Here is a 27,332-nt window from a genome sequence, read left to right on the forward strand (position 1 = left end):
TCCAGGCACTGTTCTTTGAACACCGCTGTGCTCAAGACAGGCAAAACTCCTGCCTTTGGGGAACTTATTCTAGTGGGAGAAATGGTTAATGCGTGCAATAGGTAAAAGATGTTTCATGTCAAACAGGGAGTGGGGAGCAGAGTGCCAAGGGGCGTGGAGAGTGGTTTGCAGTTTTAAATAGGGCGGTCAGGGAAGGCCTTCTGGAAAAGAGGGGGCTGTGTTTAAAAAAAAAAAAAAACTGAAGTGACAATATTCCTAAAATATGAGGCTTGTTACAACTGGAAGATCAGTGTCAGGCTTTAGTGACTGTTGGGTCCAACTGCCCCATTTTGCAGATGAGGAAACAGGCTCAGGGGCAGAGCAGGGTGGTGGCTAGGGGGCAGCCTGCCCACATTGCTCTTGGATAAGAGTCTTTCCCCATCTCCATGCTGCATAAGCATGGGAGCTCCAACTTTGTACGGTGCCCATTCTCTGCCAAATAGTGTAATAAAAAGATTCAGTCTTGAAGAGAGCTCATGAGAGACGCCATAAAGTGTTTATGGGCTGGGCTGGTGGTCAACATGACCTCCTCTGCACAACGCCCCCAAACAAGCTGCTGTAACAGCTTTATGGTGGCCGGGGACCACAGGGACTGCCACGACTGCTCTGTCGTCTCAGCCACTCAAGCCTCTGACTTCTTCCCCATCACAACAGCTTGCTCAGACCCTGCCTCCCACACAGCTGAGAGTTGCCCTCTCGCCAGAGATGACTGCGGCCAGAGCAGGGCTTCCAGAGAGAAATCCCGTCATTACATGGCATTCATGGCCCCTACCTTCAGACTGTGTGCTGGGGAGATGCTGGGACTCAGGGCAGGAGGGCCCCTGTGGCCTGCTGGTAACCCTGAAGAAATTCCTTGGCATCACTGCCCTGGAGGTGGTCCAACCCTCAACTTCTTTCTCAGATGGGGGGATGGACACACACACACACTCAAGGAGCCTGTGTCCGCCTCTGAGTGCTGGGAAGACACCACCGCCTCCTCCCAGTTTACAAAGTAGCCCCCTGTCCACACTGCAGGGCCCCTGCCCTGATTCTCAGAGCCTCCTGCTCACAGCCTCCTCTCGGTGTTCGGCGAGCCTGTGACGGAGCCAGGGTCCCTAGGCTTTCTTCTCCAGGCAGTCCTCGTGTGCCTGGACTTATGGGGTTATGGGAATGCCATCCTGGAGCCAAGGAATTCTGTGAGCAGCTCTGGCCTCTACCATCCTGTCCAAGGAGCTTCTAAGGGGACATTTATCCCCCACAACACCATACCTGCCCATCAACTGCAGCAGGGGGCAGTGGGGAGGGGAGTAAGGAACCTTACTCTTTGGACCCCCCGGGGTTGTCTGGTCATCTGCCTCCTGCAGGACAGCAGTGCAGGAGAGCTCTGGCCATCCCAGGTGACTGTCTAACCCCCAGGATGGATGTTGACTGCTGTCTCCTTCAGTGGACGCTCATACTGCCGTCAATATTATTCTGGGAGACCAGAAGGGAATGACAGCCTGTGATTGGCCCCTGCCTCTCGGCTCAGCCTTCTGCATTCTCACTCATATATTTTGTAGAGCACATGTGTCCTTTAGCTCTGTCCAAATGCCACCTCCTCCATGCAGCTGCAGATGGAACCAGATGACACACTCTCCGCTCTGAGTTCAGCATCTGTGTTTTCGGGTGGAGCTTGTTCAGTAACCACCAAGGGAGATGTCTTACCTTCCCAAGCAAATGCTAAGTTTCTGGAGGTTCTACCCACAATTCAAAGCATGTTCCTACTTTCCCCAGCCCACAAGGAGCATAATGCCTTCACAGTGCAGGCATTTCATAAATATTCGATGAATTAGTTAATGAATGAATTAACCTGCCTTAGTAACTTATTCCGTTATCTAAATCCCCTCTTACTTAGAGAGACGATCTTCCCCTTGCCTGAGCTAAATCTTCCTGCCTCATTGCAGTCTCCACTTGCTCTGTTCTCGATGGAAATGGAGTGCTTGGCCATCCATCCCTGAGGCACGGCCCTCTCCTCCTAGGTACAGCCACATGCCCCATGCCTTGCTTGCCCCACAGACTCCTCTCATGACTGTCTGACTCTCCTCTCGTCCATGGAGCCGGCTCTTGTTCTAGGACAGCAAGGGCCTGACCCCCGGGGAAGAACTAAGGGAGAAGCTCCTAGCTCCCAAATTATGTCGCATAAATACAGCATCTTGAAACACACGGTAGAGCTCCCTCTTTTCTGGACCAACCCCTATCCTGTGCTTTCCCCACCCCTTGCCCACCTCTAAGGTCCACACAGGAAATGATAGCCAGACATATATTTACTCATCTGACAAACACTTATTGGGCTCTTTCAATTTGCCAGGTATAATAAATGCTGCCCTGTAGGGGCTCCCAGACCTCCCAGGGAAGGTGGTACTGCGAACATTTACCTCACTGACGTGTGATCAGGGCCATGATCAAGTGTGGACCAAGTGCTGCAGGGCTGTGCAGGAGGAGAGCAGGCTTCACAGAGGAGTGGTACTGGAGCCAGGTCTGAAAGGATGAACAGGAGTTTCCCATGAGGCCTCCTCGACTGTAGCTTTGAGCCTTTGTGGGAAGGAAGGCTGGACCAGAACTGGTTCTGCTAAGCCAAAGGAGATACACTGGCTGGCAGATCTGGGTCTGTGCAACAATTCCATCGAAAAGTCCATGGTGGCCAGAGGACTCAATCTGATCTAAGTTCCCAGCGAAGGGAGGATGGAACCTCCCATGAAGGTCAGCAGAACCCAACAAGAAATCTCTGGGAAGCTTCAGCAATGAGTCAGGGATCCAGAGACATCTCATTGGAGATATGCAAGACCCAAACCACTCAGAATATGGGGATAAGACCCCAATCCAGAGAGCAGCTGCAGCCAGAGGTTGGGATGCAGAGATCCAAACCATGACCAGAGTCCCAGAAAAGCTGGCTAGACTGAGGACCTGGATTGGAACTCATGGGGGAGCCCACATGGTAGTTATTTCCACCTAGTGCCCAGCCATGTTCACTAGACCTGGGCTGAGATTTCAGAGCTGTGGGTGTTCCTGGTGAGCTGATGGAGCCCTCATGGCCAGAGTGAAGGGTATGGTGGGAGGTGACGTTGAGAAGGTCAGGTCAGTTAAGGCCCCTGCTTCACCCCATAGGCTTTGGGGATAATGTCTCTCCTCGGTGTCACTTCCTCTACACCTAGAACTCTTGACCAGGAACTTTCCCAAAGGTCCAAAGGGCTGCCAAGGGTTTTGCCACACCTGGCCACTACCCAGGGCCTGCTCCCTACTGAACCCTGAAAATCCTTGGGGTGCAGGGAGAGCCTGGGACATGCATATGATGTCACCCATCCCTTTCCCCTCTAGGTTCATCATCCCACCCTCACCGGCTGTGTCCACTCTGGGTGGGGAGAATAGCAGGCTTCCAGGAGGGATGGGGCTGGTGCCTGGGAGGAGGCTGGAGGACTGTGGACGGCTTGGTAATTTCATTATTTGCAGAAGGAGATCTCATCTACTGGGTGCTCGTCCTTGTTAAGCTAATTGTCTGTCTCCTTCTCTCTCTTCTCCCCCCACTTGCCGGGGAAGTCGCTGTGGCCTAATTGAGTTATCATAAAGATAATGGCTGATGCTCTAGCCAGGGCTGAGAAAGGAGGATCCCTCTTACAGCGGCTCAGGCTCCAGACAGGCCCCCACCCCCACCCAGGAGCTGAGATGTGGGCAGTAGGAGGAGGAGGGGGGGGGAGGCTGTGTGGGTGATGCTTAGCCAGGTGAGTCTACTCACAGACGACAGGGCTCCCCCTCTGCTCTTTCCTGCCACCCAAGGAGAGCTTGTGTATGAGACAAAAGAGTCTCTGATCTGGGCATGTTTGGGGCTTTCTCAACAAGGCAACAATGTAGTATAAAGAAGAGGCTTAGGACTTGGAGAATAGATCAGGTTTTAAATCCCACAGTCCCCTCTTATAAGCTGGGTGATGGAAGGCAAATGATTGCTCTGAACTCAGTTCTCTCATCTGTGAAATGGAGACAGCTCAGCTCACATCACATTCTTGGTGGGAGAATTCAACAAATCCTTTATGTGGATAAAGCAGCTGAAACAACCAGTGATGGGAGCTGCCATCCGCCTGTCCTCACGTGATGATAATGGAAAGGGCTGGGCCAGGTGACAGGGCCTCCGCAGGAGGAGGCGAGGATACAGCAGCCTGGCTGGGGGACAGCCCGAGCATCTGGGGCATGTCATCTTTATCCATGCCAGGCCCCCAGATAGCTGGAGATGCAGTTCTGGGATACCACAGTGAGCACAGGGGCACCGAGGGATGGCAGGGAAGTCAGAGTAAAAGCTGAGCAGTGTGTCTACAAGCAGACAGGAGTCAAGAAGCACATGAGTTGTCACCATTCAAGTTCCAGGACAAATCTGAAGGTGACGATGAATGCAGGCCACCCCGGCCCTGAAGAGAGAGCAGATCCCAGGCCCGGGTAGGCAAGGGGATGGAAGCCAGGGGATGATGTCAGGGCACCCAAGAGATTCTGCATATATATATACAGGAGAACAGGCACCAGCACCCAGGGGACTCTGATTGCAGCCCACACAGTTGGGAGGAACCAGAAGGCCAGGCAGGGGCGGATGTGCTGCCAGCCAGGCTGGGGCACATGGGGGCCTGACCGCAGCACCCCCCCCCCGCCTTTCCAGTGCCCCCTCTCATCCAGCCCTTTGAGTTCCCGCCTGCCTCCATCGGCCAGCTGCTCTACATCCCCTGTGTGGTGTCCTCGGGGGACATGCCCATCCGCATCACATGGAGGAAAGACGGGCAGGTGATCATCTCGGGCTCGGGCGTGACCATCGAGAGCAAGGAGTTCATGAGCTCCCTGCAGATCTCCAGCGTCTCCCTCAAGCACAATGGCAACTATACGTGCATAGCCAGCAACGCAGCAGCCACCGTGAGCAGGGAGCGCCAGCTCATTGTGCGTGGTGAGTGGGACAGGCCGGCCCCGTCAGGGGAGCGGGGCCCCAGCTCTGCTGTGGCTGGACACAGGCTCTCTAGATTTCCAGTGTGAATCACAGGCTCAGAGAAAGTTGACTCCAGCAGGGACCTTAAGGATCAAGAGACTCAAACTTTTTACTCTCCGGGAAACTGAGGCCTTATGAGGGGAAGACTAGGTTGGTCACTGGTGATGTCAGAATTGGCGCTCAGAATTCCCAATGTCCAACCTGATATAACTGGCAAAAGCTCTCTCAGCATCTTGGGTTTCAGAGGTGCCTGCTCCCCAACTTTGTAATGGTCCAGGCTGGGCTGACATTACCTAGAAGGTGCCTAGAGCCCCAAGAAACCTATCAGAGACCAAGCTGATCTGTTCCTCCCCAACCCCCCTCTTTCTGCAGTGCCCCCTCGATTCGTGGTGCAGCCCAACAACCAGGATGGCATCTATGGCAAGGCTGGTGTGCTCAACTGCTCGGTGGATGGCTACCCCCCACCCAAGGTCATGTGGAAGCATGCCAAAGGTAAGCCCCTGGTCAGCCAGCATCTCTGACACAGCCGGGTGGGGAGGGGAGGATGCTAATGCTACTGAAACCTAGTCCCTACACAGGACTCCTAGGCCTGTGTTCTGAGCTCTCGGGGACCCCAGGCTATACCTGAACAGAAGGTCCTCTCAGCCACCCACAAGGGTCTATGGATGAGGAACAGCTAGGGTCATGCTAGTTCTGAATTTCCTCTTGTCCCCGTAGATTGACCTCTGCCGTCTTCTCTTCAGCTCTAGAACTCAACCCAATCCACTTTCCCTATCCCTCCCCAAGCCTCCCCAGCCCACCCTGGGATCCCAGAGCCTCATCGACCCCTGCTCCTCACTTGTCAAACCTATTTTGGGATCTCGGTCCTTCTTGGAACCCAACTTCATCCCAAGGATGCATTTGGTATCTGACTAAGTCCCACGCCAACCTCTTATCCTTACTGTGTCCATGGCTGACTCTGGGGGAAGGGGAGGAGATATTTGAAGCCCCTGCCCCAATCTTGGAGGATGGCTGGCCTCTTTCCCAGGCCTGACTGCCTAAGACCAGGCAAGTACCGCGTGAGGGCTCAGTCTTCCCTTTGCCGATCGCCAAGTGGCCCAAAGATAACTCTTTCTTCCTCTCCAAGGAATTCAGCCCAAAGGAAGCTCAGTGCCAAGGTGGGCATCGAGCTGAGGCCCCGAGTCCATCTCCATTCCTCAGATCTGGGGCAGGCTCAGACCTCTGTGAGGGTCTTTCCTGTTTCCCAGGAAACAGGAACTGTGTGAGCTCCCAGCCCTTTGGGGATGCTTCAGAATGGCCCTGAATCAGCAAAAGAAAGGTGTCAGGGCCATTCCTTGAGGCACTGTGATCTCCCCAGCTCACTCCCTGACCCGGCCACTGGCCCTCCTCTCTTCTGCCTCCTTGCAGGGAGTGGGAACCCCCAGCAATACCACCCAGTGCCCCTCACCGGCCGCATCCAGATCCTGCCCAACAGCTCACTGCTGATCCGCCACGTCCTGGAAGAGGACATCGGCTACTACCTCTGCCAGGCCAGCAACGGTGTGGGCACCGACATCAGCAAGTCCATGTTCCTCACCGTGAAGAGTGAGTTTCGCCCCCATGAGCCGCTCCCAGCACTCCCTGATCGCAGGCCAAGGCCCATCTCTGCACTCACCCTGCCTCCCCACCTGGTTTTCCTTGCTCCTTCTCGGAGAGGGAGGCAGGAAGGATTCCTAGGCAGAGGTGGGCTTAGGAACTCTGAGGAGGGATTCAAAATCACTCTCATCTGAGACAATGGCCTCACTGTGAATGGCCCCAGCTCACTCTGCTCTTAGCATGATAAACTCATGATAGGTTAATCAGGTTAGGTTAAGTCACTAAGTCATGTCTGACTCTTTGTGACCCCATGGACTGTAGCCCACCAGGCTCCTCTGTCCATGGGATTTCCCAGGCAAGAATAGTGAAGTGGGCTGCCATGCCCTTCCCCAGGGGATCTTCCCAACCCAGGGATCAAATTCGGGTCTCCTGCATTGCAGGCAGACTCTCTACTGACTGAGCCTCTAGGGAAGCATTTACTATACCAAAGTATCATGTGACAGCCTATTTATTTTGCTCTGTAGGTTGGCAATTCCACCTGAATAGTCATATCGAACAATTTTTTTTTCTGTTATTTAATGTATGCCTGCTTGTGTATAACCTGTTAGTGGCTCAGAAAAGAAGAGATCATATACACAGTATAGGAGAAAGGCCTGTGGGATCTGGGTTCTGATTCCAGGTCCACCTTTTGATCTTCCTGGCTTTGGGCAAGTGACTTCACATCTTTAGGTTCCTTTCCTCACCTGTGCTAGAGGTTCATTCCCAGCCCACTAGGCTCACAAAATCATTGTGCTTAACCCAGGAAATGATCATGGAAAAGGGAAGACAATTCAGAAAGGGCAAAAGAGCAATACAACTCACCTTAGCTCGGTGCCATACCTCTGGCTTCTAAATCCCCAGACCTAGAGTCGGAATCAATCTCCTTGAAGTCTGGAATAGCCTTGAGTTCTGTTAAGTCACCCACAGACATTCCTACTGGGCAAACCTATCCCTTCATGCTGTTAGGGGTCTATGTAGTAGGCCCCTAAGAGTCATGTCAGGACAGTGTCTGAAACAGACCACAGGCCACAGAGAAGAGCAGTTAAACCCTGAGTTTTAGCATCTGACCAAGCCAGCTGTGACTCTGGGCATAATCACTGTGACCTCTCTGGGTTTTCCTGGGCTCTGTATCTCATGTTCCTGCTGTACAAAAATGAGAGTCATGAGAGCACCTTACCTGTTATGTTTTATATCAAAAGCAAGTCAGATGGCATGTGTAACGCAACCAGTATGGTACCTGGCACCCAGTAGGCCATCAGAGAGTCAGCCACCAGTTTTGGTTTTAATGGGAGACCCTCCAGGGTACGTGTAGGAAAGGCTGATGAGAACAGTGCCCAGAGTGCGGTCTGCATCTCCCTGGAGGCTCCGCCTTTAAGAGTCATAGTTTCTTTATCACTTGCCGAACCCATGTTCAGCTCAGCACAAGACGGGGAAGCCCCGGCCATCGATCGATGCTCAGGGAGCTCCAGGCGCTGGAATCCCCGCCCTGGGGAGCTGCTTCCCTCACACTATCAAAAAGCACTTTGTCCTTAATAAAACCAGGCAATCAATCTACATCCCTCAGCCAGGGAGAGGAGAACACTGCTAATTCTGTCTGCGTGAGGCGAGAGGAATAGTAGGCACTTCGTGGAACTAGCCTGGCTGTTTGATCCTTATCTCCCCACTGTCAGCAGGAAAAAAAGAGCTCAAACTCTCAGCCTTTTTTTTTTTTTTTTTGGTTTTTGCTCTTTTCCTCTAAGTTGAAGGATTACACTCAGCAAGCGTGGCTGTATCTTTGGGCCCATGGTTCCTCTGTGTCAATGAGGCAGACGTGGGTGATGGGGAATGCGGTGATCAGGAGGTGGGCGGTGTGTGAGGAGAACCAGTTCACATCAGGCTGTCCCTGAGGTCCTGGGGGTCCTGGGCGAGTCACCTCCCCCCGCCCCCCAGACCTGCATTTTTCTGGGCCGTCCGTCCTCACTTCACAGCCCAGGCAGGAGCTACGAAAGCATGTTTTGTAAATCCAGGGCAGCCTCGTGAGCACGTGCAGCAGCAGATCACACGCTCAGCCACCCACATTCACAGGAGTGTCCACCCCTGGCCCCTCTTCCCAAGGGAAGACGGCAGCTCCGCACTCCTTGTCACTTGTGGGCAGAACTGGCCCTTGATCCTCCCGCCCCCCCACCTTGTCCTGTTTCAGCCGCTTTGTCACTTGGCTCCGCCTCCTTCCATAGTAAAGGACACTCACAGGGCTCTCCCTAGGTCTGCGTCTGCACCATCCCACAAACTCCTCCGGGTTTTTCCCACTCACTGCACCTCCCTCATCTGCCACCTGTGACACAGTCTCTCTGCCCTGCTCATCCAGCCCTCTGCCCTCTCCTCCTCCAACCTCCCCACAGGCTGCTGTCCAGCTGTGCCCCCACGCCCTCTGCACACCCGGGGTCCCCCAAACCATCACCCACAGGTGCTGCCTCGGATGGCCCTTTCTTCACACCCTTTCTCCATCACAATGCCTCCTCCTGTTTCCACCCTGCTCTCCCCAGTGACCCGCCAGCAACACTAAAGGCCCCCACACCACCCCAAAAGCCAGCAGGAGAGGGGGAAGCAGGAGCTGGGGCATTTGAGGTCCAACGGCAATCAGTGTGGAGGCTGAGTGTGGCCGGGGCCTCTGCTGGGGGTTGGAGGTCTGACTGCTTTTCAGTGGTGGCCTGAATCATTCACACAGCACCTGGCTGCCAGAAGAGGCTCCTGTGACCATGGGGCACTGCCGGGGGCGGGAGGGGGACAGGGAAGGGGCCAGGGGCTCCCAACCTTCTTTGGGAACTTCCGCTGTGCCTCCTGCTGCTTTTCTGCGGGCACATTGTTCCAGGCAACCTACGCTTAGCTCCTCCCCCAGAACATCCTTCCCCCCAACCCCCACCTCCACCTCCCCTGCCCTCTTCCTCCTCCATTGTCCCTCAACCTCTCCCACCTCCCCACAGGACACAGGTAGATAGGAAAAAACCCACAGGATCCGAGTGCGTGGGTCACACAAGGGATTGCCAGGGCAAAGCCCTTCCTGGTCATCCCTCAGTCCATCTCAGACAGCCTGCACCAACGCTCCCCCCCCTCACCTGCAGGCCAGCTACGGAAAAACCTGCCATTTGCAAAGTCAACGGCATGGCTTTCCTTGATGCGTCTAACACTCTCAGGAAAATGTTGCCCCTATACGGCTCCACATTGTCAGACCTCACACTCATGTGACCTGTCAGAGGGCAAACTGAACTTCATCCCCACATTAGCCAAGTAGAAGTAAGAACGTAATATAACAAAGAGACATACATCATAAAAAGCATTCACGGGTCAAACTGGACATTTGTGGTTGACCTCTGTTGGAAAGTGTCCTCACCATTGACCCCGATGGTTTCCAATGATAACAGAGGCTCTCTGGGCCCTCACTAAATAATCCATAAAACTCTGTGGATTAGAGCACATACTTTAGAACCAGACAAACTGGGGTTCAAACCTCAACTCTGCCACTTGATAGCTGTGGGATCTTGGACAAGAAATGGCCTCTGTAAGCCCCAGTTTCCTCCTTGGTAAGTTTGAAGCTATAATGACATTTACTCATTGGTGAAATTCAAGTGAGACACGCACTTACATCATTAACACAGTACCTGGCTCAAAACTCACAGCCGATAATCAGTAGCAATCATTAGTTTTAGGTGCTGAAAATCTAGTGATGGATAAAATGGAGTTGCTATCCTCAGGGAATTTAGTATCTTGAGGAGGACATAGACCCAAAATAGCTATGGTACATGAAGCGAAAGGAAAGTGTGAAAGTGTTAGTCACTCAGTCATGTCTGATTCTCTGTGACCCCTTGGACTGTAGTCCACCAGGCTCCTTTGTCCATGGAATTCTCCAGGCAAGATCACTGTAGTGGGTACCCATTCCCTTCACCAGGAGGTCTTCCCAACCAAGATCGAACCCAGGTCTCCAGCATTGCAGGCAGATTCTTTACCATCTGAGCCACCAGGAAAGCCCACAAGTGCCTTAAAAAGCTACAAACAAGGGGATACAAAGAGAATCAGGATCAATTTTAATTTGGGTAGCCATCAAGGGAATATTAAGAGAAGTTCCACCAAAGGAGTAGTTGCTAAGTAGGACTTGAAGGATGAGAAGGATGCCGCCAAGAACCAATGGAAGCAAAGGTCATTCCATTCCAGGATGAGGACAAAGTATTGCAAGAGTGTGGAGGCAGGCAAGTCCATGCATTCCAGGTGGAACTTAGGGTTTCTGGTGGAGAGTGAAGGGAGGATACTGCTACTGCTACTACTAAGTCGCTTCATTCGTGTCTGACTCTGTGCGACCCCATAAATGGCAGCCCACTAGGCTCCCCCGTCCCTGGGATTCTCCAGGCAAGAACACTGGAGTGGGTTGCCATTTCCTTCTCCAATGCATGAAAGTGAAAAGTGAAAGTGAAGTTGCTTAGTCGTGCCTGACTCTTAGCGACCCCATGGACTGCAGCCTACCAGGTTCCTCCGTCCATGGGATTTTCCAGGCAAGAGTACTGGAGTGGGGTGCCATTGCCTTCTCCATAGGCAGGGAGAATACACATGAGGTGCTTGTGGGTTTTGGAAGCAAAATGCTTTCTTTCTATGCAGTGTTGACTCTTGATATCAGGCACCAAATAAGAGTTGCAGGAGCCCAGGAGTCTAGTGCAGGTTGGGATTCCAGAGCTGGTTCTTGGGGAATTTCTTTCCTCAAGGCCCGAAATTTCTGAGAGTTTGTTGGAGGGAGCAAAAGGCTTTCCTAGTCCCTGGACACGCTTGTGGGCAACCATCCAGGCCCAGCTGGTCCCCAGTCCTCCCTGACCCCCGGAATGTGGGTGCTGCTGAGGCCGCGCCTACCTGCGCGCGCAGCCCAGCCTCAGCGCTGCCACAGCGCAGCATTTGACAGTTTACAAAGCCCACGCCCAGCCTGCGGTGCTGGCGCACAGTAGTTCCTTCTCGGGGAAGGAAAGATCCTGGATCAAGGTGACTGAGTGGTAGAATCCCAGCTGAGACAGGTGCTTGCCTCCGTGGACTCATGTTTTGATAGAGAGAGCACAGACCAAGAGATGGAAGACTGGCTGCTGGTCCCGGCTCTGTGACTCACTGGCTCTATCCACGAGCCATCCTTTCCCTTCTCTGGGCGTCAGTTTCCTCATCTGTACAGTGAGGCCTGCACTAGAATTTAGTGCATAGCTGATCCCAGGGTCCCCATCAGCTCAGACAGTCTATGATTCTAGCTATGTGCGTGGTCCTTTCAGGGCACCAGACCACCTCCCAGACCTTGGTTGGAAAATAAATGTAATTAACAGATGAAAACACTGCATCCACGGGGCTACCTTTTATCTCCCTGTTAAAATGTAAAATGAAACAAGAAAGATAATGACCAAAAGGAGGAGGAGGCAGTCCCTCCTCCATCTGACAGTGGGGCAAAAGTAAAGCATCTTCAGAGAGAATGCTTCACCAAGAGTCAGGTACAAAGAAATGCCGCTTAGTCTGAGGTGCAAGAGCCAGCTGTGTTCTGATGCCACCGCTGCATGGGACTCAGTCGTCCCTTTGTGCCACAGGTTACCTGACTAGACAGGCTCTGTTTCACCCCCAGACTCCCCTCCACTCTTTGAAGGCTCCAGTGATGGGCCCAAGGCAAAGCCCACGGCCAATTAAACCTATAAGGGCTCTCTGTTTGGTCTGGGTTTTGATTTGTTTGTTTAGCAAAATGTCAGACCAATTAAAGCCAGATCCAAGAGCCCTCCAGAGCTCACAGGCAGCTGCAGAACCACAGAATTCAGGAGGGAGGAGAGGAGGAGCCAAGTGGGGAGTAGGGGGAGTGGAGGGAGTGGGGCTGGCCCTGGTGGAAGGAAGTCCCGGGCCTGGGTAGACCAGGTCACCTACCAGCAGTTGACCATTGGTGCAGAGGCTGGGATGCAAAACCTTGGAAAGACAATTGTGTATCCGATGACCTGAGATGGTCCTAATTGCACACTTGCTCAAAGGAAACTCCTTCTGTTGGGCAGAAGCAGCCCCTCCCTTGGACCTGGTGGTCAGGGCTCCTGCTCTAGAGCTTCTTCTGCCCTCCTCAGCCCCCACCCTTCCCACGGGGCAAGGAACCTATAACCAAAGGACACGGCTGCCCAGAACCCACTCCTCCCTTTCTCGACCATGCTCCAGGCACCCAGGCTGGAGACATCCCGTCACCAGGCCAGGCTCCCTCCTGCGGCCCCCACTGAACTCTGGCCAGGAGGTCCCAGCCGGAGCCCACCCAGCCTGTGCAGGACCCCGGGAGGCCAAGATGAGTAGCTGTAGCTTAGCAGACAGAAGATCCTGACCAGGGAGACAAGAGTCCCGATTTCCTGCCCCCATGTGCCCCCACTGCTTCCGGATAAACCAGGGTCAGTCCCTCTCTCTCCCTGAGGCTCAGATTGCTCCTCTGTTCAGAGAAGGCATGACCTTTTTCTGCCTTTGCCTCAGCCCTTGAGGCATTAACAGAGCTCAACGAGTGAGTGATACTTGATGTGCCAGTGGAGACCTGGTGGGGCGTGTGAGCACAGTTCCAGAACCTACCTTGCAGAAGCCCTTGGTGTTTCAGGGCAGCAGTCACCAACTTTTTTGGCCCCAGGGACCGCTTTCGTGGAAGACAGTTTTCCATGGACTGGGGCGGGGGGTGGTTCCAGAATGAGTCAAGCATATAACATTTATTGTACACGTTATTTCCGTCATTATTACATCAGCTCCACCTCAGGTCAGCTGGTCTTAGATCCCAGGGGCTGCATGCTCTGTCGTGTCCTACAACCCTTGCAGCCCCGTGGACTGTAGCCCCCAGTCCTCAGGACACCATCAGGCTCCCGTCTGGGCCTCTCAGGTCGACGGAGACTTGAGACCTGCAAAGTCAAGATTCTGAGAAAACTTGCTCCTGCTCGTGTGATTCACACCCAGGCCTGCCACTCCCACGGGCAGCGGGTGCCCACCCTAGGGCCAGGTGCTGTCCACAGCGCTGAGGGTGTGCAGGGATGAGCTCCCCGCAGAGCAAGGGCAGTGAAGCCCACAACCTCCCACCTCAGGCAGCCCCTCCAGCTCCACGGGGACTGGCTGTGACTGTCCTCTTGGAAACTTGGTGTGGGGAATTTCTGTCACACACTGGAACCTTGTATTTGCTCCCTAGAGCCGCTGTAACAGAGTTCCACAAACCAGGTAGCTTAAAAGAACAGAATTATATTCTCCCACAGTTCTGGAAGCCTCGAAATTCCAGGTGCCAGCAGGGCTGTGCTGTCTCTGCAGGCTCTAAGGGAACCTGTTTTTTTTGCCTCTGCCGGTGGTTGCCAGCCATCCTTGGCATCCCTCCCTCGGATTGGAGTCTCTGCCTGCATCTCCCTGGGTGTCTTCACACCAGCTTCCCTCTGTGTGTGTCTCCCCTCTCCTTCTTATAAGGACACCAGTCATAGTGGACTAAGGGCCCTTCCTACTCCAGGAAGACATCTCTTTAAAAATTATCTATTTATGTGTATTTACTTGGCTGCACGGGGTCTTAGCTGCGGCACGCAGGGTCTTCCATCTTTGTTGTGGCACACGGGATCTTTAGTTGCAGCATGTGGGATCTAGTTCCCTGACCAGGGATCGAACCTGGGGCCCCCTGCAGTGTGGGAGCCTGGAGTCTTAGCCACTGGACCACCAGGAAAGTCCCCAGACATTACTAATAGTTGATATCTACAAAGATCCTATTTCCAAATAAGACCATATTCACAGGTACCAAAATCGAGGACTTGAGATATCTCTGGGGGGAACACGAGTCAAACCACAAGAATCCCCAGGCCCAGTGGTTTAGTGTTCACAGCTGCATGCTTCCCAGAACTCTGGGAGCAGAAGTGCCCTCCTTTTCAGGATGCCACCACTGCCCTTGTCTGAATATACCCAGCCTCCTCACCAAAACTCTTTCTTGGTCAAGAGCTGACGAGCCCAGCCTCCCCTGTGCATTAGCCCTAGAGCAGGGGTCAGCAAATGGCCGATGGCCATATCTGGCCAGCTACCCCTTTTGCAGGAGCACGGCCACGCCCATCCTTCATACCCTATTACCTGTGGCTGCTTTCAGAGCTACAGCCACTGAATTGAGTCACTGAAACACAGAACTGTGGCCTGCAAAGCTTAGCATATGTGTATGTACTGTGCATCTTTTGCAGGAAAGTTTAGGGCATTTGCAGCGATGACCCTGAAATACTACCTTCCGAGAAATTAAAGATGGGCAATGTCTCCTTTTGCCTCTGAAAGGATTCTGATGTTCAGGCTCATTTCAGACTTGAGTGTTTTCTCATCTCTAAGGTGCGGATAAAAGTACTACCCACCCCCTTGGGTTGGAGCGGGTGGATTTAATGAAATAATTCAAATAGAGCATTAACCAGGGTGCATGGCACATAATGAACATTCAATAAACATCAGCTATTTTCATTATTGCTATCATTTTCCTGTTATTCTGGGGAGTGTAGAAGACCAGAGGTGAGGGAAAACCAGGTCTCACCTTCATGTGAGAAAACTGGCCCCCACCTCCCAACCCCTGACCCTGCGCTTCTGCTTCTCGGCAAGCAGCCAAGAGAGGGACTGACTGATCCATTTTCAGGCTGGAGAAAGCGAGGCCTGGTGAGTTTGAAGGCCTCGGCCGGCCCACCGGGCAGCAGAAACAGGGCTGCAGTCCAAATGTCAAAGGCTCCACGGTTCTCCATGACCTGCACCCCACCCCCTTCAGCACACGCTGTTTGTCAGTTCTGTGCCCCGTGCACACAGGCAGTGGATGGCTAGGGTCCCCCCAGCACCTCCCCACCAGCTCTTGGAGCCAAGGCTGATTGCTTCCATGCAATTTGAATTAATCTCATGCTTCAGGTGGAGCTTGGCTAATCAGGGGAGACAAGAAGCCGAAGTGGGTGCAATCAAATTAACAACGCTAGGCCCTGGCTCTTTAAGAAGGAAAAAACAAAGCAGGCACCAGAAGGCACCTCCCCCTACCCCAACCAGCCCTTCCCTGGGGAAGCCTGGCACGGCTGCCAGGGCTGAGCGCGCAGAGCTTCTCCCGCCCTACCCCACCCTGGGCCGACCACCCCACGCGCCAACAATGCCCCTTTGTGGCAGCTTATCTCACACCGCCAAACAGCCTGTGGTTCTTGTCGGGATCTTGTTAACAAGGAGCAGAGACACAAGCTTTTGCGGGGAGGGGGGAAGTGGGCTGAGTTGGGGGGAAGGAGGGGCCCACTCACCTCAAATGGGTAAATGGGTGCCTGTAATCCTTTCAGAAACAAAAGGAGATGTGAGCCTCCCAGCTGGGCAGCTCCCTTCTCCCCTGGGGAGGAGGGCCTGCAGAACTCTCTTGAGCCTTCAGGGCATGTGCTGTCCCCTGGAGAAGAAGGAGTCCATCCAGAAAAGCATTTTAACATGCCAGAGAGTGCATCCTTTTTAGCAAAAAAAAAAGAAAAAAACTACGGGACTCCTGGAGAGATTTCGGTTAGACTCTCAGAAGGACTTCCTGAGACAGTCAAGTCGGGTCCTTGGGGTCGGCGAAGAATACCGTGACTTTGCTGCTCTTCCAACCTTACTGGCCTTGAGGTCATCCTCCCTGAGGAGAGGAAGGACCAGAGGGGCATCCACTTGAATGGGAAGGGGAGAACCATCCAGCCCTGTGGTTCTTCCCTCAGACCTTGTGAGGAGGAGCTCCTGAAGCCCCTCTCCCGGGCCATCCACCCGGAAAAACAGAACAGCCTAACCCCTGGGTGTCCCGGCTCCCAGACCCTTCTGCTTCACCCCCAGTGTGGCTGCACTTCTCTTCAGGGACGCGGGGGTCTTTGCACACCCCCTCTGCTCCCCCACCTCCTGCCCTTCTTCGACCAGCGTCACATCAGCGGTAAAATCACAGGTGCCCTGAATCCTGGCTCTGCCGCTCTCTAGCTGTGTGACCTTGGGCAATTTACTTCTCTAAGCCTCAGTTTGCCCATCTGTAAGTGAAAGTGTTAGTCGCTCAGCCGTGTCCAACTCTTTGAGACCCCCGCCAGGCTCTTCTGTCCATGGAGTTCTCCAAGCAAGAATACTGAAGGGCATTGCCATTCCCTTCTCCAGGGGATCTTCCCAACCTAGTGATGGAGTCGGGGTCTCCTGCATTGTGAGCAGATTCTTTACCATCTGAGTAAAGTGGGAGTAAAAACAGGGTGGTTGTTGTGAGGATTAAATGAGTTAATGCATTTGAAGGAATGCAGAATAGTGTCTAGCAAATAGTAAGCCCTCAATAATGTAAACTTCTAGGAATATCCTGTACTGGTGCCCCAAGCTTCCTTTGTTTTTTGTTTTTTTTTTTAAATATGTATTTATTTTATTTATTATTAAATACGTATTTATTTTATTTATTATTGGCTGCACCGGGTCTTAGTTGCACCATGCGGGATCTAATTCCCCCACCAGGGATCAAACCCGGGCCCCCTGCATTGGGAGTGTGGAGTCTTAGCCACTGGACCGCCAAGGAAGTCCCCCAAGCTTCCTTTTGAAGCATAGCATTCCACACCTCTTTCCCACTTTATCAGGCCTCTCCCAACAGCTGGTGGCATTCATGTCCTTTTTCTTCCACATCCTCCTTCCCACACGCACTGCTCTTCTCCTCTGGGTATTGGGAACTGAATCTTCCCTCCCTGGTGATTCGGGGACTGTCAGAAACACCAGCTGAGCTCCAATCACCAGCGGAAGAGAGGGAGGGGCACAGAGACAGAAGGCCAACTCATCGCCTCCCTAACTCCTGTCCCCAGGCCCGGCCAGCCCTGGCCTGGCCCCCTGGCCCCCTGGCCCAGCCCTCCTCCAGTTCTCAGCTTCCTGCTCTCCCTTTAGAATTCCTCCCTGTCATGTCACTCCCACCCAGCTTCCCACTTCTGGGACAAAGCCCAGGATGGGAGAACAGCCCACCAGGGCAGAAGGAGAAAAGTCTGGATGAAACCAGAGGAAGGGATGCTGGTGAGCTGTCAGGGGACTTGGGGCGTCTTCTTGGCACTCCCCAGCTGTGTGACTATTTAGACAAACCACATAGCCTCTCTGAGCTTCCATTGCCTCACTGGTACTCTTGGCGCTAAAAGCCCCCAGGCCACCTTCTTAACAGGTACGTCCTGATAAAGGATGTTCCCATGCTCTTAAACTGCAAAGATCAGCCCAACCCAGCTTATGCATGGGGCCCCAGAGAAGGGGGAAGCTGGAGGGGCCAGGGAGAGTCCAAGTAGGTGCAGAGTTTATAATCCTCATAGCAGGGTCCAGGGGCCCTAGGTCTCCATCCCCGAGCCTGAGGGGCTGGTCAGAAAGTCTGTGGATGCTGGGGGTGAGAGGAAGCAGAGCTGTCTCCTGGTGTTTTAAAAATCTATCAGCCTCTCACATCAAATTAAAATGTAAATAGCAGTTGGTCTGGGCAGGACCTGGGGGTGACAGGAGCCAGCCTGCGAGTAATTTCACAGACGGGAAGCGGTTACATCGGATTCTGACAACTGTCTTGTTTCTGAAATTGATTTCCTCTCCCCTAGTCTTGCTGCCCCAGGAGGGCCCTGGAGCGCGGGGAGGGGGTTGAGTCTGCTGCGGCAGGGGCAGGGCGAGGCGGCCAGTGCCTTTCTCCTTTCTGTGGCTCCTGCCAGTAAAGCCCCATCAGGCCCGGGAGGAGGAAATCTGGGAGTTCTGCAAGGCTCTAAGGCCACAGGAGAGGCGCCCAGAGCCTGGGATCCTGCATCCTTCCCACAAATACATGCTAGGTCCTGAGCAGGGTGCTTGTACCCCAGAGAGTCTCACAATCAGAGATAAGGACACGGCAGTATGACATGCACCATGCCAGGAACGCTTGATGCCCACAGAAGGGGTATCTGCAGTGACATGGGGTGTCAGGGGAGGGCCTTGGGAGTCATCAGGAAGCCCCTTTGGGTTCTACCAGGGTTTGCCCCAGTCTGGCCATGCGCAGTGCTGGAGGTTGGTGCCAGGGTTGTAAAGCTCTAATCAGACTGGCCCAGCTCCCCCCCAGGACCTCCCACAGGACCCCAGGGAAGAACCCACCCTCCCCACCTACAGGGGTTGTGTATTCAGGGGCAGGTCACCCACTTGGTCTCCCTGATGCCCTCAAGCCCGGCCTTTCCCTGTTGCCCAGTCCCCAGAGAATCTCTCACCACACCCTTCTTTGTAAAAAGAAATTAGGTTTCTTTGGCTGTTAATTGAATTACACTGCAGGAAAGCATAGAAGTTGTATCTCATTAAAGCCTCCTGTGTCCTACTGGGGCTCTGTGTTGCCTCTGTGGCTGCTATTAGCGCTTGTCATGTAGAACTCAGCCCTGTGTGTACAGCTCTCCCCTCCCCCCACTCTCCTGCCCATCTCTTGCTTGGAAAGTGAGGCTGGTAAGTCTTACTTCTCATGGTCATTGGTGGTGGTGGCCAGTGAGCAATGAACCAAGAGGCCAGAGCATCCATCAGATAGCCTGCTCCATCAGGGGTACTGTGGGCATAGGGAGGCCTTGGCGCTTGGTCAAGAAATACATTGGGACCCAGGCTTTGGAGCTGGGGAATAATAACAGTACCTACCCCAGATGACTTAATTCATGTAAAGTACTAGAACAGTGCCAGCACGTAGTACAAGGACGTTCTCAGTAAAAGGCAGCCATAAAAATGTGTGTGTGTGTGTGTGTGTGTGTGTGTGTAGAGGGAGGGTATGCTTTTGTAATGCAGGGCTGTGGGTAGATACGTGTTAGACAATTACATCAGACTGTTGACATGCAACGGACAACTATATCAGGTTACATGTGTGTCACACAACCTGTGAGTTTGCAGTAAAACCATCGAGTGTAGGCTGTGACGGTGACTGTGTTTGTGACGGTCCGTTGGGGGCATGTTTTTGACATTGTGTGCAATGCACACATTGCATATATGTGCCCCTCCAGGTGACTACACCTGAACCTCTCTCTTGGGAATTCTCCGGGTCTGCTTTCAACCCAGAAAGTGCTCTGGGGCACAGCCGGGTCTCGGTGCAGTGAGGGTTCAATTGTGTTTACCAGTGTGATTCAGTGGAGCAGAGAGACCTTCCGATCCAGAGCAAGAAGCAAGGGGGAGACCAGGGGACTGGAGAGCAGATGGGGCGGGGCAACTGTTGCCCTGGGCTCCCCTCTGTTAGGGGGCTGCCTCATTAAGTGCAGCAGCCACAAAGGCGGAGGCCCCCAGTGTGTGGCTCAGGAGGGCACCCAGGACCTGGGAGACCTGGACAGGGTCTGGGAGGAGAGCGCAGCAGCAGAGTCCTGTCTGTGGTTGACAGGCAGGCTGCGGAGGACAGGAAGGAAAGAGGAGGCAGGTCCCCTGCTTCTTACCCAGGACAAGGGGCTGCAAACCCCTATAAGCAAGAAGAGCTTGCCCAGCGAGCCAGACTGCCCACCACCTTTCATCTCTCCTGAGACCCGGACATCCACAGGGGCCCAAAGCATGAGCATCTCTCCAGGCCTCGCTGGAATCTTCTCTGTGCTGCCCAGGTTGTCTAGTGTGGGGCGCTCACTGCCTCTGCTGCAGCCCTTTCCCTAAACAGCAAACACCCCTGGAAAACTGTTTCTCAGGCCAAACAAGAGGCCTGCCTTCTCCCTGTGCAAAGAACTGTTGTTTTCAGCCTCCCTTCAAACTGCATGAAGTCTGTCCATCTTCCTGATCACAGTCCAGCTTGTCAATGTCCTCTGTCAAGTAGAGAGCCCAGAACGAGACATGATGCTTCACAAGCGATCTGGAGCTTGTCATTCTATGTTCTGAAGACCTGAGCACTAGTTTTCATGGCATCAGCTCACCTTCCACCATTAGTATTAGAGCTTCATGTGTTAAGAATCATCTCTACCCTAATATCTCTAATAGTAGAGATTGAAAGTGAAAGTTGCTCAGTCGTTTCTGACTCTTTGTGACCCCACGGACTACACAGCCCATGGGATTCTCCAGGCCAGAATACTGAAGTGGGCAGCCTTTCCCTTCTCCAGGTGATCTTCCCAACCCAGGGATCAAACCCAGGTCTCCCACATTGCAGGCAGATTCTTTACCAGCTGAGCCACAAGGGAAGCCGAAGAATACTGGAGTGGGTAGCCTATCCCTTCTCCAGCAGATCTTCCCAACCCAGGAATCAAACTGGGGTCTCTGGCGACTCTGGTATTGCAGGCAAATTCTTTACCAACTGAGCTATGAGGGAAGCCCTGTATAGTAGAGATTATATCCTACTAATCTACTATACCAATATATATACTAATATACAATATATATACTAATATACTATACTATACTACTACTACTTCTATGCCAAAGCCTTTGACTGTGTGGATCACAATAAACTGTGGAAAATTCTGAAAGAGATGGGAATACCAGACCACCTGACCTGCCTCTTGAGAAATCTGTATGCAAGTCAGGAAGCAACAGTTCGAACTGGACATGGAACAACCGACTGGTTCCAAATAGGAAAAGGAGTACGTCAAGGCTGTATATTGTCACCCTGCTTATTTAACTTATATGCAGAGTACATCATGAGAAACACTGGGCTGGAAGAAGCACAAGCTGGAATCAAGATTGCCTGGAGAAATATCAATAACCTCAGATATGCAGATGACACCACCCTTATGGCAGAAAGTGAAGAGGAACTCAAAAGCCTCTTGATGAAAGTAAAAGTGGAGACTGAAAAAGTTGTCTTAAAGCTCAACATTCAGAAAACGAAGATCAGGGCATCTGGTCCCATCACTTCATGGGAAATAGATGGGGAAACAGTGGAAACAGTGTCAGACTTTATTTTGGGGGGCTCCAAAATCACTGCAGATGGTGACTGCAGCCATGAAATTAAAAGATGCTTACTCCTTGGAAGGAAAGTTATGACCAACCTAGATAGCATATTAAAAAGCAGAGACATTACTTTGCCAACAAAGGTCCGTCTAGTCAAGGCTATAGTTTTTCCTGTGGTCATGTATGGATGTGAGAGTTGGACTGTGAAGAAGGCTGAGCACTGAAGAATTGATGCTTTTGAACTGTGGTGTTGGAGAAGACTCTTGAGAGTCCCTTGGACTGCAAGGAGATCCAACCAGTCCATTCTGAAGGAGATCAGCCCTGGGATTTCTTTGGAAGGAATGATGCTAAAGCTGAAACTCCAGTACTTTGGCCACCTCATGCGAAGAGTTGACTCATTGGAAAAGAGTCTGATGCTGGGAGGGATTGGGGTCAGGAGGAGAAGGGGATGACAGAGGATGAGATGGCTGGATGGCATCACCGACTCAATGGACGTGAGTCTGAGTGAACTCCGGAAGTTGGTGGTGGACAGGGAGGCCTGGCGTGCTGCGATTCATGGGGTCGAAAAGAGTCAGACATGACTGAGCGACTGAACTGAGCTGAATCTACTATACAGATGAGTAGACTATAATAACTAATACTGTTTATTAGTATGACCAGAGGCAAACTGCTTCCCTGTGCAACCTCAAGTTTCCTCATTTGTAAAAGGAAACGTCCGTGTTCAGTTCAGTTCAGTTGCTCAGTCGTGTCCAACTCTTTGCGACCCAGTGGACTGCAGCACGCCAGGCTTCCCTGTCCATCACCAACTCCTGGAGCTTACTCAAACTCATGTCCATTGCGTCAGTGATGCCATCCAACCTTCTCATCCTCTGTCGGCCCCTTCTCCTGCGGCTTTCAGTCTTTCCCAGCATCAGGGTCTTTCCAGTGAGTCAGTTCTTCTCATCAGGTGGCCAAAGTATTGGAGTTTCAACATCCGTCCTTTCAATGAATATTGAAAACTTTAGGATTTCCTTTAGGATTAACAGGTTGGATCTCCTTGCAATCCAAGGGACTCTCAAGAGTCTTCTCCATCACCACAGTTCAAAAGCATCAGTTCTTTGGCACTCAGCTTTCTTTATAGTTCAACTCTAACATCCATACGTTACTACTGGAAAAACCATAGCTTTGACTAGACAGACCTATGTTGGTAAAGTAATGTCTCTGTTTTTTAATATGCTGTCTAGGTTGGTCATAGCTTTTCTTCCAAGGAGCAAGCATCTTTTAATTTCATGGCTGCAGTCACTCTCTGCAGTGATTTTGGAGCCCCCCAAAATAAAATCTCTCACTGTTTCCATTGTTTCCCCATCTGTTTCCCATGAAGTGATGGGACTGGATGCCATGATCTTAGTTTTCTGAATGTTGAGTTTTAAGCCAACTTTTTCACTCTCCTCTTTCATCAAGAGGCTCTTTAGTTCTTCACTTTCTGCCATAAGTGTGATGTCATCTGCATATCTGAGGTTATTGATATTTCTCTCGGCAACCTTGATTTCAGCTTGTGCTTCATCCAGCCCAGTGTTTCTCATGATGTACTCTGCATATGAGTTAAATAAGCAGGGTGACAATATACAGCCTTGACGTACTCCTTTTCCTATTTGGAACCAGTCTGTTGTTCCATGTCCAGTTCTAACTGTTGCTTCCTGACCTGCATACAGGTTTCTCAAGAGGCAGGTCAGGTGGTCTGGTATTCCCATCTCTTTCAGAATTTTCCAGTTTATTGTGATCCACACAGTCAAAGGCTTTGGCATAGTCAATAAAGCAGAAATAGATGTTTTTCTGGAACTCTCTTGCTTTTTCCATGATCCAGCGGATGTTGGCAATTTGATCTTTGGTTCCTCTGCCTTTTCTAAATCCAGCTTGCAATCTGGAAGTTCACAGTTCACGTATTGCTGAAGCCTGGCTTGAATTTTGAGCATTACTTTACTAGCGTGTGAGATGAGTGCAATTGTGCGGTAGTTTGACCATTCTTTGGCATTGCCTTTCTTTAGGATTGGAATGGAAACTGACCTTTTCCAGTCCTGTGGCCACTGCTGAGTTTTCCAAATTTGCTGGCATATTGAGTGCACCACGTTCACAGCATCATCTTTCAGGATTTGAAATAGCTCAACTGGAATTCCGTCACCTCCACTAGCTTTGTTGCGATGCTTCCTAAGGCCCACTTGACTTCACATTCCAGGATGTCTGGCTCTAGGTGGTTATCTAAAGCATCCATCATGGTTATCTGGGTCATGAAGATCTTTTTTGTACAGTTCTGTGTATTCTTGCCACCTCTTCTTAATATCTTCTGCTTCTGTTAGGTCCATACCATTTCTGTCCTTTATCGAGCCCATCTTTGCATGAAATGTTCCCTTGGTATCTCTAATTTTCTTGAAGAGATCTCTAGTCTTTCCCATTCTGTTGTTTTCTTCTATTTCTTTGCATTGATCACTGAGGAAGGCTTTCTTATCTCTCCTTGCTATTCTTTGGAACTCTGCATTCAGATGGGTATATCTTTCCTTTCCTCCTTTGCCTTTAGCTCAGTTTCTTCATTTGTAAAAGGAAGGGTCTGTGTAGATCATCTATGTGCTTAGTCACTCAGCCGTGTCCAACTCTGTGACCCCAGGGACTGTAGCCCACCAGGCTCCTCTGTGCATGGGAATTCTCTAGACAAGAATACTTGAGTGGGTTGCCATTCCCTTCTCAAGGGGATCACCCAACCCAGGGATCGAATCCACATCTCCCACATTGCAGGGTCATTCTTTACCATCTGAGCCACCAGGGAAGCCCATGGATCATCTATACCCATGCCTTTCAAGAGAAACAAAATGAAAGCTGGCTATATAATTTAAAATCTTCTAGTTGTCACATGTTCAAAAAAGTAAAAAGAAAGAGGTGAGATTCATTGTGATAGTATATTTTATGTAACCCAGTATATCTAAAATATTAACATGTGATCAACATAAAACTATTAAGGAGCTGTTTCACATTCTTTTTCTTTTCTTCCTGTGTTTTTGAAATCCAGGATACACTTTACATCACAGCACAACCTACTTTGGACCGGCCATGTTTCTAATGGCCAAGAGCCACGTGGCTAGTGGCTGCTATAGTGACCGCTGTCTGGGTTCTGCAATTCTAAGACTTTGTGATTCTGTAAAATAGCTGGCAAGTGACATCTTACGGTATGCATGTATTTATCTGATGCCTTTCTCAGAACAGGAGAGGGACATGAGACCCTTAGGGTGGGAACAGTATCCTGGTTTCTTGAGGAGTTGCTACATGGCAAGCACTTCATATATACAGACCCTGATTGCCCCCATAACAGCTCTGTGGGATTAACACCCATGTCTTCACATCACAGATGGTGAGTCTGAGGCTTGGAGAACTCAAGTTGCCTGCGTTTAAGACCTCATAGCTGGGTAGAAATACATGCACTTGGCCCCCAGGCTCTTCAAGCTGGGGGAGCCCACAGAAGCAGTCTCTTCTTGACAGATGGGCTCCCCTGAACCTGCCCTGAGCTGTGGGGCTATGAGAACACTGGGTCTGCTGTGTGCTGCTCTTTGCCCTAACAATGGTGAAGAGAGCCCACCACTGACCCCAGGTGTGGTTAATGCTCAGGGCTGAAGGACCAGTTAGGCTCTTGAGGTCTTGTTGTCTCTGATTGTCTCTATGTCTGTCTCTTTTAACAAGCCTGCATGGGAAGACTCTGTGAGGCAGGACTGGCGTGTACAGATGCACAGGCTGTGCACTGCTCAAAGGTGCATAGCCTAAGGGGCGGGTGGAGTCTGGAGCCCAGTTCCTACTCTACTGGCCAAGCTGTGGCTCCCGGCACCGGGGGCAGCCAGCCAGAGGAATGCCTTTGTAATTCACACACAGGCCCGGGACAGGCGGGTGCAGCCCTACCTGGAGAGCAAAACAGGGATGAACTGCCAGCTTCTCACCCTGGTACAGAGCCTTGAAGTCCTCCTACCAAAGAAAGACTCATCCTTTCCCCTTCTGCCTTGGGCCTCTGACCTATGCTGGGACTTGACCGTGCCCCCACCCCCCTACACACACACACACACACACACACACACCGCTTGTCATGAACACCCCCTGGCCTCCTCTTCAGCTTCACACACACACACACACACACACACCCCTTGTCATGAACACCCCCTGGCCTCCTCTTCAGCTTCACACACACACACACACACACACACCCACCCCTTGTCATGAACACCCCCTGGCCTCCTCTTCAGCTTCAGCAGCAGCTTCTTGATAGCAGGGACTCCTCTTGCCTAGGGGCTAGGCCCTCTTGCCTAAGGGGCTGAGCCTCTCAGGGCTCAGGCCTCCCAGGGGTGCTAGGTCACAGGCTCTGACCATTCACATCTGAGAAGCAGAAACAGCCCTAAGGCCCCTCCCCACCCCCACATCTCGGCATTTCAGTCCTTCAGGAAAAATGGAGGCTTCTGCAATGCAAGGCCCGACTTGTTGATGTAAAATCTTACTCTATATTCCACCCAGGTTTATACGAGTGAATTATGCAAATCTTTGATGGAGAAATATTCCTCCGCACATCCTTGAGAGTGTAAAACCTTAGTCAATAATTCATACTCGCATGTCTCTGACTGCAGGCTTTTTCTTCATTATAACTTGCACCTCGTTATTTGTCTTCCGAGTTTTATTGTATATCTTGGTGTAATGCCGTGCATTATAAAATTTATCTGCTTCATTATTTGATGAGCCAGGGCTGAGGATTGTGCTAAGATGTTGGTGTAGGGTCCGGGGGACCAGGACTGCCTTCAGGATCCAGCCCCATGTGAGAGAAGGTAGAGGAGGCGGCTGGCTGCATGGTGACTTCAGGGGACACCAGAAAGCACCCTTCACCCCCCACACTGGTTCCAGATGTCCCCTCATGCACTGACTGGCATCCCAGGTCACACCATTACAGTGCTTTGCCTTCATACCTTTCTCCAAAGGCTTATTTGTCCTTAGAAGTCAGATGACCCTGGAGAGTATGCTGGGAAGAATGTTGTCTGAGTAGGTGTTTAAAACTGGAGAGAAAGGAATTCCCTGATGGTCCAGTGGTTAGGACTCTGAGCTTCCACTGCAGGGGTCCTGGGTTCCATCCCTGGTCAGAGAACTAAGATCCTGCATGCCCAGCCAAAAAAACTGGAGGGCAGAGAATTCCTGAGGATGCTAGGAGGGAAAGGAAAGGGCAGCCACTGAAGTGGATCAGGGGTGCAGTACCCAGAGGGAAGTCCACAGGATGGGGAGCATAAAGAGAGAGAAGACAGAGTTTCCTCTTGTGCCATAACCCAAGCTGGCCAGTAAGGAGAGGATGCTCAGTGTGAGCAGAGGTCCTCCCCTAACGGCAGGGGTGGAGAATGCAGTCAACCGCAGCGCCCCCTAATGTGTCTACTCTAGCATGGCTCATGGGTCCTCCTAGGAAGAGAGTCCTGGGGACCTGTACTCTAAGAGGCAAGGTCTCCTGGGAAGTGGGTGAGGAAATGGCAAGGACAAGGACGGTCCTCCAGCTGTATTGGATCTCTTACCTCTCTGGGAACTGCCCTGCACATTGCTGCCTCTGGGCCTTTGTTCCAGCAGTTTCCACTCCCAAGGGTTCCGTTGCCTCTGTTCTCCCCATTTGTATCACTCCACGTCAGATGGTGAGCAGTTCTAGCACAGTGCTTAGCAGTCTTTGCTGGAACTGCTGTTGTGCTGTCTGTTCTCACCACTGAAGCGAAGCTCCCAGAGGTCAGGTTTGTCCTGCTCACTCATAGCTCCAAAACCCAGTGTGGCCCTGGCGCCTAGGAGGGGCACCATCATTGTTTGTTGGATGGCTGGGTGATGCCCTTGCAGATGTTCCTTCTCCAAAATCAATTTCTCCTAATACCTCCCTGAAAAACTCAGATTTTCTTCATGTTCATGTTGCTTAAGC

General features: G+C 51.9%; 1 protein-coding gene across 2 annotated transcripts in view; it reads left to right on the forward strand.

Annotated features, from left to right (window-relative positions):
- Nucleotides 1–27,332, forward strand: part of DSCAML1 (DS cell adhesion molecule like 1) — a 370,395-nt gene that overhangs the window by 290,038 nt on the left and 53,025 nt on the right. For both annotated transcript variants that reach the window (XM_044929701.2, XM_045162982.1), the window contains 3 exons: nucleotides 4,694–4,972; nucleotides 5,384–5,503; nucleotides 6,419–6,595. In XM_044929701.2, coding sequence (XP_044785636.2) covers nucleotides 4,694–4,972; nucleotides 5,384–5,503; nucleotides 6,419–6,595 — 576 coding nt within the window. The remainder of the gene's footprint in view (nucleotides 1–4,693; nucleotides 4,973–5,383; nucleotides 5,504–6,418; nucleotides 6,596–27,332) is intronic.

Source organism: Bubalus bubalis, chromosome 16 (genome assembly GCF_019923935.1).
Source record: "Bubalus bubalis isolate 160015118507 breed Murrah chromosome 16, NDDB_SH_1, whole genome shotgun sequence".
Classification (NCBI taxonomy): domain Eukaryota; kingdom Metazoa; phylum Chordata; class Mammalia; order Artiodactyla; family Bovidae; genus Bubalus; species Bubalus bubalis.